Source organism: Malus sylvestris, chromosome 9 (assembly GCF_916048215.2).
Source record: "Malus sylvestris chromosome 9, drMalSylv7.2, whole genome shotgun sequence".
NCBI lineage: Eukaryota > Viridiplantae > Streptophyta > Magnoliopsida > Rosales > Rosaceae > Malus > Malus sylvestris.
The window spans coordinates 30,373,252-30,386,998 of NC_062268.1; the positions used below are offsets into that span (position 1 = coordinate 30,373,252).

General features: G+C 39.8%; 1 protein-coding gene across 1 annotated transcript; it reads left to right on the plus strand.

Moving 5' to 3' along the window:
* The first annotated feature begins 10,924 nt into the window (after positions 1-10,924).
* Positions 10,925-13,181, plus strand: LOC126634656 (lanC-like protein GCL2). The gene is made up of 3 exons (XM_050305191.1): positions 10,925-11,625; positions 11,904-12,221; positions 12,645-13,181. Exons 1-3 carry the CDS (start codon positions 11,038-11,040, stop codon positions 12,981-12,983), a joined length of 1,245 nt encoding a protein of 414 aa, XP_050161148.1. The 5' UTR covers positions 10,925-11,037; the 3' UTR covers positions 12,984-13,181.
* Positions 13,182-13,747: the final 566 nt, after the last annotated feature.

Here is a 13,747-nt window from a genome sequence, read left to right on the forward strand (position 1 = left end):
TGACTATAATCAATGAGAATGGTTGACTTTGAAGGAACCATTTTTTACGTAGTCTTAGTTTCAATTAATTCGAAGATTGCTAGCTACAATTAAATGGTGATTCAATGTTTGGACATAATATAGGTTTCCGAAACCATTATTAAGATAGTCTTGATAATATATGTCTAAAACTATGAATCACAAGACATGTAAGTTGTAGAGATCCATCCATCATGGATCTTAGCAAGCTAGTGGGAGCTATAAGGGTGCGTTTGTTGCACCGGACTATCTCGGACTGGACTAGCTTCAGGGACTAAGTTGGACTGGGTTAGACTAGACTAAGCAGGACTAACTTAGTGAAGCGTTTGGTGCAGTATCGGATTAGAAGTAGGATAATAAAAATAATAAAATTAATTCTTTTTTTTTCTTTTTCTATTTCTTTTTCCTGCCTGAAACCTCTGTTCTGTCTATTTTTTTTCGTCCAAACTCCATAGATTCCAATCACAACTTTTTTTCATTTCAATTGATAAAGCTCTCCATCCAAATTCCACTACTTGCAACCACATCTTTCTCCTCCATTTGAATCGATAAAGCTCCCAAAACATAAACAATCAAAAATTCAATTTCAATCGAAATCGAAATCGCAGCTGCGTTCCTTGTATACCCAACAACGACACTCTGATTCGAGCAGGACGCGGAAAGAGAGGGAGAGGACGTGATCTGGGTTGGGTCTTGCAGATCGGCTCGACATCGAGGTTGGGTCATGCAGATCGGCTTGGCATCTAGCAGGACTGTGAGGATTTGGCGGCAAGGTCCATGCGGGGATGTCAGTGCAAAGATAGAGCAAGGGAGAGAGAGGAAGATCCATGCGGGGAAGGATTGTGAGGATTTGACGGCAAGGTCGTGGAGCAGACGACGCGAAGAGCGAACGTCTTAGCAGTCCGCTTCATTTTGGGGGGTCTCGCTAAGACCCTTTAGCGAGCTCTCTAGTCGGAACGAGTCCCCTTTAGTCCCACTTAACTTAGTCCTAGCACCTACCAAACATGAGACTGTAGTCCAGTCCAGTCCAGTCCCATTTAATGAGGCCAAACAAACGCACCCTAAGCGTCTTATGAGAGAAAGGTCAAATCGTTTGCTTTCTCATAAAGATGTAAATGAATCTTTTGTTTACTAGGTTTACAAAAGATTAGTGGGAGTTAATCATATTCCTAAATATATATATATATATATGTGATATATATGAATGTATATATGATATATTAATTTTGGAAATGAAAAGAATATTTCTTCGTTAAAGTTATGACTTTAAACATTATATGAAGATAGAATGTATATGGGAGACATGGTCTATATACATGGGATGGAAATCTATATTGATAGATTTCAAGATATAATTTGATTATATCAATCCCTAATAATAGACAAAAGTTGCTAGGAAGTTTCTCATATGATGATAAACTTCAATTAGAAGGATGACTCTAGTGTGACTAGCAAGTTGCCCTTCTCAAAGGGAATGTGCCCTCTTTGACTCCCAAAGAAATAATGCGTAAATAGAATCCTTTATGCATACGCATAAAGGTGATTTATGTATTTCATATTGTATGAAAAACATTGATATGAGTTGTACCTAGAACAGGTACAAGACGATATCAGTGCAAGCCCAGGATCAGAACCATGGCAACTGTCAAGTGAGTCCTTAAGTATTTAAGAAATACTAAAGGATAGATTCCTCAAAGAACGAGGAAGAATTAGAGTAACGTAATGGAAGTGTAAATGTATTAGATTATGAATCTAATCCATCATTGGATGTTTCTTCATTATGAATGAAGAGATAAACGGATATCTCTTTATTATGACTAAAGAGATATTTGGATGGAAACATTAAAGTAATGACTTTAGTGTGTTCCATTATGAATGCAAAATATATTGCCATATAGAAGTTTACAACAATGTTGTTTGGATGGGAAAGTTCATTTATGAACTCTCTATTCGGTTCCAACCAGAAAGTGTATGACACTAATGGGGCGATAGCTCAAGCCAGGGAATCAAGGTCTCATCAAGGTCCGAACTCAAATGAGAGACTGAACCACATGATTAAGAATCATGTATAATGGTGACGTCGTTATTCTCAAGGTTGCTTCTATGGATAACATATAGATATCCATTGTCTAGGCCTACTATTCAGCCATTTATGAAATGACTACAGAAGAGGTATCATCACTGATGACCAAGCTGATTGGCTCTAGTGCAAGTGGGAGATTGTTGGAAATGTGCCCTAAAACCAATCATGTGATGATACTTTACGGACATTTCACATGTTAAACTAATCTAGTCTAATATAAAGGGCAAATATTATTGTTTGAGCCGTCTCATATAAATTTTATATGCTTAAACGATAAAGTCCAAGGAATATGTGATTGGGAGAATGCAATCTAATGAAGTTAGATTCATGAGACCATTCTTTCGTTGACACATCCTAAATGTTCCTGATCATAGGATTGCCAATTGGGCATTGACGGTCCGTCAAGATCGGTACGTGCTATGTCTTCTCTTAGGGAGAGTGACTAGTCTCGAGTCATTGGTGTGTGTGACATCAAGACAAGTACGTAGGTGCTCAGTAGAGAATGAGTTCACTGAACGCGATCAACGAAGAGTTCTCATACTCATGTCACATGAGAACTCATGGTTGGGATAATGCAAAGTAGTATTTTGACCTGAGTCATCACAGTTGTCTTGTGGTTAAGTCCTTGATCTTTGATTACGTCAAACGTCATTCCATTGGAGTGTCCACGGCATCGTTGGGGTTAAGCCACTTAGCCATGGAGGCAAGTGAATGCGCAACAAGGGATCTTTAACCTTCAAACTGTTTGAGGGAGAATACTCTATGATATGATTTAGAATCTCTGGCCAGAGTATGAATGAGATTTAGAAAAGTCGTTCTAAATCACATTCAAGGTAATCATATAAGCACACGAATCACATTGGATAGTAGACATGAATAAATAAACTATCAAACCAAACAATGTGGTCAAGAGTATTGTATTAGAGAAAGACCGTATTGCATTTGTAATCCCAAACTGAATAGGTTTTCTCTACCTCTTCTGATTAGCTTGGGTAACCATGATATGCTGCAAGGTGTCACTCATGGTTTGTGGAAGCCCTAAACGTGTGTAATCACTAAAGGGAGAATTGAAAGTAAGTTTCAATTCACAATCGATATAAAATGGTTTTAATCGCCCACTGCCTCGCTAAAAGGAACCTAATGGATCGCACACCGTGTAAGGTGGAGATTGAAGAAACAATGGAGATGAGTAAGAATGATTAAATGGTTTAATCATTTATTTATGGCAAGGATTAATTAATATGTTAATTAATCAAACGAATAAGTTCGTTAAAGACCTCGGGATAGTTTTGGACCTTAAGGCCCAATGAGCTTCGAACGTCAAGCCCATTAACTTAAGTTGTATGACAACTTAATGAATAATGATTCACAAAGGCCCAATTAGTCCAAAATATCCTAATGGCCGGCCATATTGTTTAGGGTAGTGAACTTGGACTTATTTACAAGTTTGCCACTCAAATGAATAAAGGTATAAATATGACTTTATAGCCAAAATTCATTTAGGGTTTGTTTTGGAGAAAATTGGAGAGAACATGTCTCTCCATTTCTCTCTAAAGAGGCCGGCCACCTTGGGGGTGCATCTTGCAATCCCACTACTCCAAGGTCACTCATTTCTTCTCCAATCTCTCCTTGGTGAAAAGACTTAGAGGTTCCCTATTTTGGGAACTTGGAGAAACCTATTCATCCATCCAAATCCATATATTTATTATGAAAGGAATGAAGGCCCTCTCTTTGGGTGATTAGCCTTTGCTTATGCAAAGAGGAATCTACAAAGGTACAATTTCAACTCACTTTGTTTTGAGTTGAGTTTTGGTTCACCAATCTACTAAGCTTTGAATTTCTTGGTTAATGTTTTGTTTTTAAGTGCATGCTAGCATGATTCCGCCTTTAATTGTTAATTGCATGCTTATTGATGTTGCTTAAATGAACATGTTTCCCTAAAATATTCCTTCACGAAGATGAGTTCCTTCATCACCTTTCATCACATTTCATCACCTGGTTGGTGGCACGAAGATGAGTTCCTTCTTCACCTGGTTGGTGGCATGAATGGCAAGTTGCCAAATGATATTAGAGTACGAGTTGTACATTTCATCACCTGGTTGGTAGCATGAAGGAGAGTACGGGTTGTACATTTCATCACCTGGTTGGTGGCATAAATATGAGTTCCTTCTTCACCTGGTTGGTGGCATGAATGGTAAGTTGCCAAATGATATTAGAGTACTGGTTGTACATTTCATCACCTGGTTGGTGGCGTGAAGATGAGTTCCTTCTTCACCTGGTTTGTGGCATGAATGGTAAGTTGCCGAATGATATTAAAGTACTGGTTGTACATTTCATCACCTGGTTGGTGGCATGAAGGAGAGTACGGGCTGTACATTTCATCACCTGGTTTGTGGCATAAAGATGAGTTCCTTCTTCACCTGGTTGGTGGCATGAGCGGCAAGTTGCCAAATGATATTAAAGTACGGGTTGTACATTTCATCACCTGGTTGGTGGCATGAGCGGCAAGTTGCCAAATGATATTAAAGTACGGGTTGTACATTTCATCACCTGGTTGGTGGCATGAAGGAGAGTACAAGTTGTACATTTCATCACCTGGTTTGTGGCACGAAGATGAGTTCCTTCTTCACCTGGTTGGTGACATGAGTGGCAAATTGCCAAATGATATTAGAGTACGGGTTGTACATTTCATCACCTGGTTGATGGCATGAAGATGAGTTACTTCTTCACCTGGTTGGTGGCATGAGTGGCAAGTTGCCAAATGATATTAGAGTACGGGTTTTACATTTCATCACCTGGTTGGTGGCATGAAGGAGAGTACGGGTTGTACATTTCATCACCTGGTTGGTGGCATGAAAATGAGTTCCTTCTTCACATTTCATCACTTAGTTGGTGAGAATAAGGGCAAGGTGTCAAGGCATATTGTAGCAAGTGTCGAAGATATGTTGAACCCTTTCGAAGCACAATTGGCTTATGTATGGATGTGTTGGAATGTATGATTTTTATGTATGAATGTGTTGGAATGTATGATGTTTATGTATGAATGTGTTGGAATGTATAATGTTTATGTTGATTGATATGAGTGATGCTTATGAATGTTTTGATATGCATGATGGGATCCATGCTTTTGATATGTGAACCATGTTGGTTGTAACACTTAGTATCACATACTTTGTGTCAAAGTACGCATGTTGAAGCTCTAAGTTGGAGTATAAGGGTAGGTTAACGTAGACCAAGTGTTCCAGTGCTAGGAACGCAAAAGACTCAGAAGAAGTTGTCTGAATTCCCCCTTCTTTAAATATTTGTCGAATGGCTTGTGTGACAAAAGATCTTAAATAGTTGAGAGTCAAAACATTTGTAATGTGTATGCCTTCTTATAATAGCATTTCCTTCAGTACTTAGTCCTTCACTTTGAAAGAGTGAGGCTTGGCCCCATAGTCATAATAGTCGACGGTACGTTCACCCTTGGTTATCTTGATACGAACTTTTATCCCTCTTGTTGTAATAGGCTTGCTGAGAGTAAAAATCATTCCTCTTACCAAGAAACAGATACGTTTTATGACTTAGTGAGTAGCTAAATGAGGCAGGAGATGATGTAATGGGTGTCTGAATGGCCAATTCCTCTTCACTTGGTAGAACTTGACTTCCACTTCCCATTTGTTGATAGGGGTTAACCATATGGGGGTTCCCTTGGTATGTCCTTGCTTCAGCGGAGGCGTGGTTGTAAACTTGTGCTATCACCTCAGAGTAAGTCTTCCAAGTGTTGGCATTGATCATGTACTTGAAGAAACAATCATGTAGGCCTGCCTTGAAGGCCTTGAGTGTGGTCTTATCATCTGCCTCAGCACAGCGAGAATACTCATGGCTGAAACGACCTGTATACTCTCGTAGTGACTCGTCCGGCTTCTGGCGAATAGTGTACAAGTCATCTGCAAAATGCAAGTGATCGGTCTGGAAGATGTGTTGAGAGATAAACAATTTCCTCAATTCCTCAAATGAGTCTGCTGTCTCAGGTGGAAGACGACAATACCAGTTTAGAGCTCCGCCAGAGATGGTGGAGGGGAAGAGAAAACATCGCTCTTCGTCGGTGTGCATCCGATATGTCATGGTGGACTCAAAGAGGTTAAGGTGTTCAATTGGGTCATCCCTTCCAGTATATAGCTGTAAACCAAGCTTTTGTTTTGTCTTTGCTTGAAGGGGGTGTCGATGATCCTTCTTGTGAGAGGGTCAGGCCTGGGTTGGTTTCAGTTAGGTATCTCGGCCTGACGTTCGGCCTTCAACTTGTTTACTTCTTCAAGGAGCTGTAGGACAATGGGGTCATGAGTAGAGTTATGTACCACTGGAATTTTCTTTCGTAAGTCTCCATCACCTCTTGGAAGTAGGAAAGTTTGAGCATGGGTGTGTGGTTTTTTCTTGGACTCGCCGTACTGACTTCTAGGGCGAGTCTGTCGGAATACCTCAGAGTCCCTTGTACCTTCATGTTCCTTTGGGACCTGTCATTCCTTCCCTAGATTGGCAGCTGGTCTGGGTCGTGGAAAGGGACCGAGTCTTTCAGAAACCCTTGGGTCATTGATCTTCGAGCTTATATGGATGAGATTGTCTCAACGTTGCTTTAAGAAGTCTCGACAGTCACGATAAACGACTTTCGATCCTTCCAACCCTTCTGTAAGGAGGTGTCTTCCTTAACTTCTTTTACTTAGGGGCGAAGCATCTGGGCTGAAAGAAGTCTCATGTTGATCAATGTTTTGATGATTAACTCGATCCTCATTAGGGATACCCATGTCGAAGGGAGGTGACCCTCTATGTTGGGAGGCACCCAAATGATGGTTGATGTCCACAGGGGCAACGAGCTCGCGTGTTTAAGTACACCTAGTTTCTTGGAGCGTCTCAAAGAGCTTCTCATACTGCTCCTGGAAGACCTCATTCTTCATTGCTATCTTGTTATTCTAATCTTCTAGCTCATCGACTTTAGCTTGAAGAGCAACCCTCTTTCCTTCTTTCTTTCGCTGTTTCACACTAGGTGCAAGAGGGTTGTCATTTTGTGTGTTGTGGCTTCCTTCGCTCCCCATGTTAGAAAGGGATGTTGGTCAAAAAAGAGTGTACGAATGGTGGAAACCAGCTTGGCAAAGCTGAAAATAGTGGGAATAAGTGTCATTCCCCCAGACGGCGCCAAATGTTGATGCACAAAATCAGTGAGGACTTTGTTACAACAGAAAGTGTTAAGTTTGTGACCTTCGGTCACTAGTGTGGATAAGTATGTAAATGGATAAAGACAGGGAAGCAAACACAAGATGTATGTGGTTCACCCAGATTGGCTACGTCCACGGAGTAGAGGAGTTCTCATTAATTGTGAAAGGTTTACACAAGTAAATAGGTTCAAGCTCTCCTTTAGTGAGTACTAGTGAATGATTTAGTATAAATGACATTAGGAAATATTATGAGAGAATGATCTCTATTTATAGAAGAGAGTTTCTAGTTTCATTCTAACATTGACACGTGTCGTATTGTGATTGGCTTCTGATGTTAACACGTGTCGCACTGTGATTGGCCTCCTGGTTGGAGGGAAACTCTTCTGGGTCCTTAACTGTATAACGTTGACCGGTGCTCAGTAGTTTCGGGATTCGTCAAGTATGGTACAAACACCTTTTATATGTGATTTTTCAATATTTATCGGAATTTCAATATTTTTAGATTAAAATGTTCATAAAATTAATTTACGATATTTTACCTAATTTAAAAAAAATAGCTTAAGTTCTGGTGACCCTAAAAACTACCAAGCCTAAATGGCGCGGATGCCGAGTAATCTATGAGCTAACTACGTCCTTCGGTTGTATATGGGGTGTGCCAATGATGCGAAAATTAACTTAACACACAAATTAAACCCTCTTGTTGACAATTGTAGTATGGATAAGTATGGATCGTTCTAAACCGGGAATTATGAGGGATTGCTAATCTGACTTTAATACACAAAACTAAGCTTGAAAACACTTAACTAGACTCAAAGGACTTAAACAAACTGAAAAGACTCAAAACTAACTAGAATGACTCAAAACAGCTTAAAACCACAAACTAAGACAGATTCTAACTTATTGACACTCTAAATTAAATGGGGATTTGGTTTTGATGAATTTGAAACAAACAAACAAATTGTAAAACTAAACAGATTGTAAAACGAATTTTGGGAAATAAGATGGTTGATGGATTAGCTAGAGGTCCATTCTTCACACATGACACACTTGTACATGAATCGATTTCCAATTGATTTTCAATAAATTATGAAGCGCAACACCCCAGATTAACCGTGATGCACTAATTAACCCTCAGATTTTCCTTTACTCATTAAATTGGATGAATACATGCGACAACCCAAATCATTCTCCAAATGTCCCCTACATGAATGCATAATAGAGATACAATCAGAGATCATTACATTCCATGAAAATCATAAGTGTTGACAAGACATTCGTAACTATGAATGCATGATACGTTTGCTAAGAATTCAATTAATGCGATTATGACCAGCAACCTTCACTACTCATGAATATAAATTTGTAACGATTAGGTGAAACTCATTTATATTCTAGCATCAAATTCATGCATGAAAACTAAGTATGCATCCTTAATCAACATACAAGAATCAGTTTTGAAGAAAACAGTTAATTGAATTGCATTCACATCCTATCAAATCACAATTGGAAGAAATCAATTCATATCTCAAGGATGTTCATGGCTTTGAACTTCCCCCTAGTTAAGTAGGGGTTTAGCCACTCATAGTTACAACAAAATAAGGGAATAATAAAGTAGACATTGAAAACAAGAACGAAGTACACCTAAAACGCTTCAATCCTCAAGCTTGAAGTGTCAAAAGCCCTTCTTCTTCCCCCACCTTGCTGCGGCACAAGTGACTATGTATGTTTATGGCTGATTGCAGGGGTAAGAGATGTGTAAAGGTTGAATGGGGCTGCGGCAAGGAAAGGAGAATGGTTGGAATTGTGTATGGGAGTGAATGGATGTGTAGAATGGTGAATAATTGATGCCTCTTCCTAATGAAATGTACGGCTAGTTATAGGGAAAGTATGAATTAGGTGAGTTAGGTGAGTGCACATTCCATTCAATTTAGGTAGGTTAGGTGAGTACACCAACAACTCAAATCTGGTAGGTTAAATGAGTTCACCAACAACTCAAATCTGGCAGATTAAATGAGTTCACCAACCATTCTTGCAACTTGCACTCCAGATTTGTAGCATGTTTCTAACCTCATTTAAGCACCAAAAACGTCCATCCAACTTGCTCCCCATGCATGCACTCCAATTCAATCCAAAACTGCACCAAAAGGCACCAAAATGCCTTTTCTTGCCACTTTAGCCTACAAACACACGAAAATAGCTTGAAATAGTAAATTAACTAAGAAATAACAACATAAATGCACAAGAACAAGCTAACTAAGTCGCATAAATATGCTCCTATCAGCCAACTCGTTGGCCGAGCTCGGTTGATGAGTAAAATATGTTGATGTCGTGTTGGGTGCGCTGCTGACTTCTTGATCTTGCGACTGCGGCCGAGGAAGGAACTTGTCTTGGCCTTCGAATCCTAAAGCCTAAAGACAAGGTTGCTAACTTAGCGAAGTTCAATATCAAATTCAGCTTCCAATGTGCCGAATGTAGTAACTCGTAACACCTCACTTCGCCGAGAAGGCTGATGAGATGACCTTGGCCAACAAGGATTTGAAAATCCTTCTTGACCGAGACTTGGATAGGTAACCAGTCGGCCTTGACGCAATGCTGTTTATACCAACTGAAAATGCTGCAGGATCGGCTAATTCTGCAGCGATAGTGCTGTTTATGCCAACTGAAGATATCACCAGTTGCCTCCACAGTGCTATTTATGCCAACTGAAGATGTGTCAGCGAAAAAGAAAATAAAAAAAATCTCAAAGTTGTTGAGAGAGTTTACATAAGACAGTTTTGTGTGTTGAATTGGAGGTCCCCTGGATGTTGCCTACGACTTTGTATTTATATTGGCTGTAAACCCATTGGATGACGTGTTTTTTCCCAACCAAAACTCCATCTCCCAAGTTATATGCGCATATACATCCATGTAACTCTGTAAAGAGTCGCAATTCAATTATAATCCTTCACTCAACCCATCATCTGGTCGCTCATCTCTTCCAATGTTTACGACTTTATTCTGTGCATGCATAAAACCAAATAATATTTCATGATAAGGCCATGTGCTTGATGAGATGTATTTTATCTCAAACGAAACTCTAGGTTGATAACAAGAAGCCACGTGGGCTTGTTACTGTCTCAGATGCATGCTTATCTCCATTAATTCAAATGGAAAATCACAAACCCACTGAGTTTGAATGTGAGTCAATCAAGTCATCACATGCTGCATGCTTTTCAAATCAAATACAATTAGTTTAATCCTTTATCCAAGCAAAAAGGCATGACATCACAAGCTTTCACAACTCTCGCACAGTATTACTCCCATTTGATCTTTCCCGATCTCCTCAGACTCAAAAGATCTCTCTTAAGATAATTACCATGATTAAAATTAACAGTAATATCAAGAAAAATCTATTTAGTCTTGGAGTTATTTAAAGATTTCAACGCCACCAGATCGATAGTGTAAAATCAGATCCAAACAAATTCATTCTTTAATAATCTAAAGTTAAAATTTTAAGCTAAAAATGTTGAAGCAGAAAAATAATTTTTGAGCTAAGGTTGGGAGATGATCTAAATATAAGTGAAAATAAGTTTTTCGAGTGTCTTTACAGTATGTTATGACACGTTTTACCCCGCCGCCTTCGACGTGTAATAAGCACAGCTATCCGTATCCGCTTGCGCTTTCAGACGCTGCTTCACCTTCCTGATCTACTCTTCCTCAGTAAACTTTCCACCCAACAAGCTCAGCACTCAGCAGTCGCACTCGACAATGGCAGACCGATTCTTCCCAAATATAATGCCAGACATGGTAGCCGAAGCACCAACCCCATCACCTCCACAAGCAGAACACGGAAATGACTCGCTCATGAACCTCCTCTCCACGCCCTGCCCATCTCTCTCACACCTTCTCAAACGCGCGGCCTCGGACCTCAAACAAACCATCCTTACAGAGACGTGGGCCGGAGCCGCCGCCGCACAAAGCCTTCACGACTTCACTCTCTATTCCGGCGCTCTGGGCACCGCCTTTCTCCTCTTCAAATCGTACCAAGTCACCGGCGACGCGAACGATATCACTCTCTGTGCTCAGATCGTCAAGGCCTGCGACTCTGCCTCTCTGGGTTCGAGGGATGTTGTCACATTTATGTGCGGGAGGGCGGGTGTTTGTGCTCTTGGCGCGGTTGCGGCGAAGCACTGCGGCGACTCTGCTTCTCTGAGTTATTATTTGGCACAATTTAGGGAGATTAAGCTTTCCAGAAGTCTCCCTGATGAATTGTTGTATGGGAAAGTTGGGTTTTTGTGGGCTTGCTTATTTCTGAACAAACATTTGGGGGATGGTACAATTTCTTCAGCTTACATGGTAAGTACACTATTAGCAATAGTTTTATAACTTTTATTGAACCCAATTGAGTTTAAATTTTAGTCCTTTTGGTTAAGTACACTATTAGCAAAGTCGAAGTTGGCGAGAGCGGTGTACTACCCTTTGCACCTAAGTTGGAAATCCCCTCCCGTAGTTTGGATTAGATTAAAATATCGCTCAAACGAAGAAAAAAAGTTCAAATTGTGTGTGTATGTATGTAGTGCATTAATTTATTAATGGGTGTATGGCCGGCTTGTATTTTGGATTTGTGTGTGCAGAGGGCTGTTGTGGATGAAATTATCAAGAACGGTCGAGCATTGGGTAAGGGAGGAAGATGTCCATTGATGTTTGAGTGGTATGGGGAGAAGTATTGGGGGGCTGCACATGGATTGGCAGGGATTATGCATGTTTTGATGGACATGGAATTGAAGCCTGATGAGGTTGAAGATGTCAAGGGCACTCTCAAGTACATGATTAACAATCGTTTTCCTAGTGGTAACTACCCTGCTAGCGAAGAAGATAGACATCGAGATGTTCTAGTACACTGGTGTCATGGGGCTCCTGGGATTGCCCTCACACTTGCCAAAGCTGCTAAGGTAAGAATTTGAATGCTCTTTTCATGTATAGAATTTCATGGGCTTCTTTTCAATTGTTTGCTAATAAATTTCATGTGGATTTCTTGTTCAAACTGGTTTTGGATTTAAACGTTTAAGATTCTTTTATAATTTGTTCTCTAGACATTTATCGAACACTGTTTATTAGTATTGACCGTGAATACATTTCATTAACATTAATGAGCTATATTCGAAGTTTTTTCCCAAAGAAACTTCTCCTTAAAGCACACATTGTGTGATGGAAGTATAGAATTTGTGTCATTCTTCCATAGAAGTTGCATTATAAACCTCACGCTGACATGAGCAAGCGGCTTTAATTGTCCGAATCTTCAAATTATTCACTGTCGACTTGTATTGTGTCTCCTCTTTTAGTCTGTCTACTATTAAAGATATGGTAAATCCCAGGTTTTTGGAGATAAAGAATTTCTGGAAGCAGCTGCTGATGCGGCAGAGGTTGTCTGGAAACGTGGACTGCTAAAGCAAGTGGGGATTTGCCATGGCATTAGTGGAAATGCATATGTGTTCCTCTCGCTCTACCAACTGACAGGAAATGTAGTGTTCTTATACAGAGCCAAAGCTTTTGCTTGTTTCCTACTCGATAGATCTCACAAGCTTATATTGCAGGGTGAGATGCATAGAGGCGATAGCCCCTACTCCTTGTTTGAAGGAGTTGGAGGTATGGCTTACCTTTTATTGGACATGCTTGAACCTTCTCAGGCAAAGTTTCCTGCTTACGAACACTAAAAGATGTTTGTACAAGGGGAAGCATCAGGAGTAGAAATTACCATCACTCATTGTAATTTACTACTGAGTATATGTAATATGTGCAAACCTTTCTGTCCAGGAACCCGAAGATATGGTTCCATTTAGTTCAGTCACCTCTCTATAATCTGTATGTTTAAATCTTCCATCATTAGCAATAAAATTTATTAGCTTGATCAATTGGAGGTTGTTTCAATCCTTTCACCAAATGTCAATGAAGTCATGTACATTATATATCCGTTATGGTCTAGGTTCTTTTTAATCCTTTAATTTGTTACTATCCTTCTATCTAGCTTTCTTTAAATTTATGGTTGTTTATGACCTAATGTGCTTACTGGTTTATGCATCCTAGAGAATCCAGATATAGGCTGAAAGGCCTCAGGTTCAATGTTGTAACCTGGTTGAAGGTCTATATTGCTAAGTACTAATCAGCTTGAAGGGACAATCTATACCAAAATGAAAGCAGGATGATTGCATCATGTCGGCACCTTTTTCTCTTATTGTCTACTTTAGAAAATATTCTTAATGTATGGGTTGGTGTAATATGCTTGCATTGCTAGGACGGTTACATGAATTTCGTTTCTTGTCTTTTCTTTTTTAATTATGCACACGTTGATGTAAGCACTGTACATGACCAACCCTATACAAATGCAGTCGTACTATTTAAGTGTCTGGAATTCTGAAGGAGGACCGACCTTAGTTACCTATGAAGAAATGAAATGTATGTAAAAACTTTGCCCTTGGGA

What these genes read in the sequence shown, in the direction of transcription:
- LOC126634656 (XM_050305191.1), top strand. Translation starts at nt 11,038, where the DNA reads ATGGCAGACCGATTCTTCCCAAATATAATGCCAGACATGGTAGCCGAA. An exon ending in CAATTTCTTCAGCTTACATG is followed by an intron (nt 11,626 to 11,903) that starts GTAAGTACACTA and finishes TTGTGTGTGCAG; the next exon opens with AGGGCTGTTGTGGATGAAAT. An exon ending in CACTTGCCAAAGCTGCTAAG is followed by an intron (nt 12,222 to 12,644) that starts GTAAGAATTTGA and finishes GGTAAATCCCAG; the next exon opens with GTTTTTGGAGATAAAGAATT.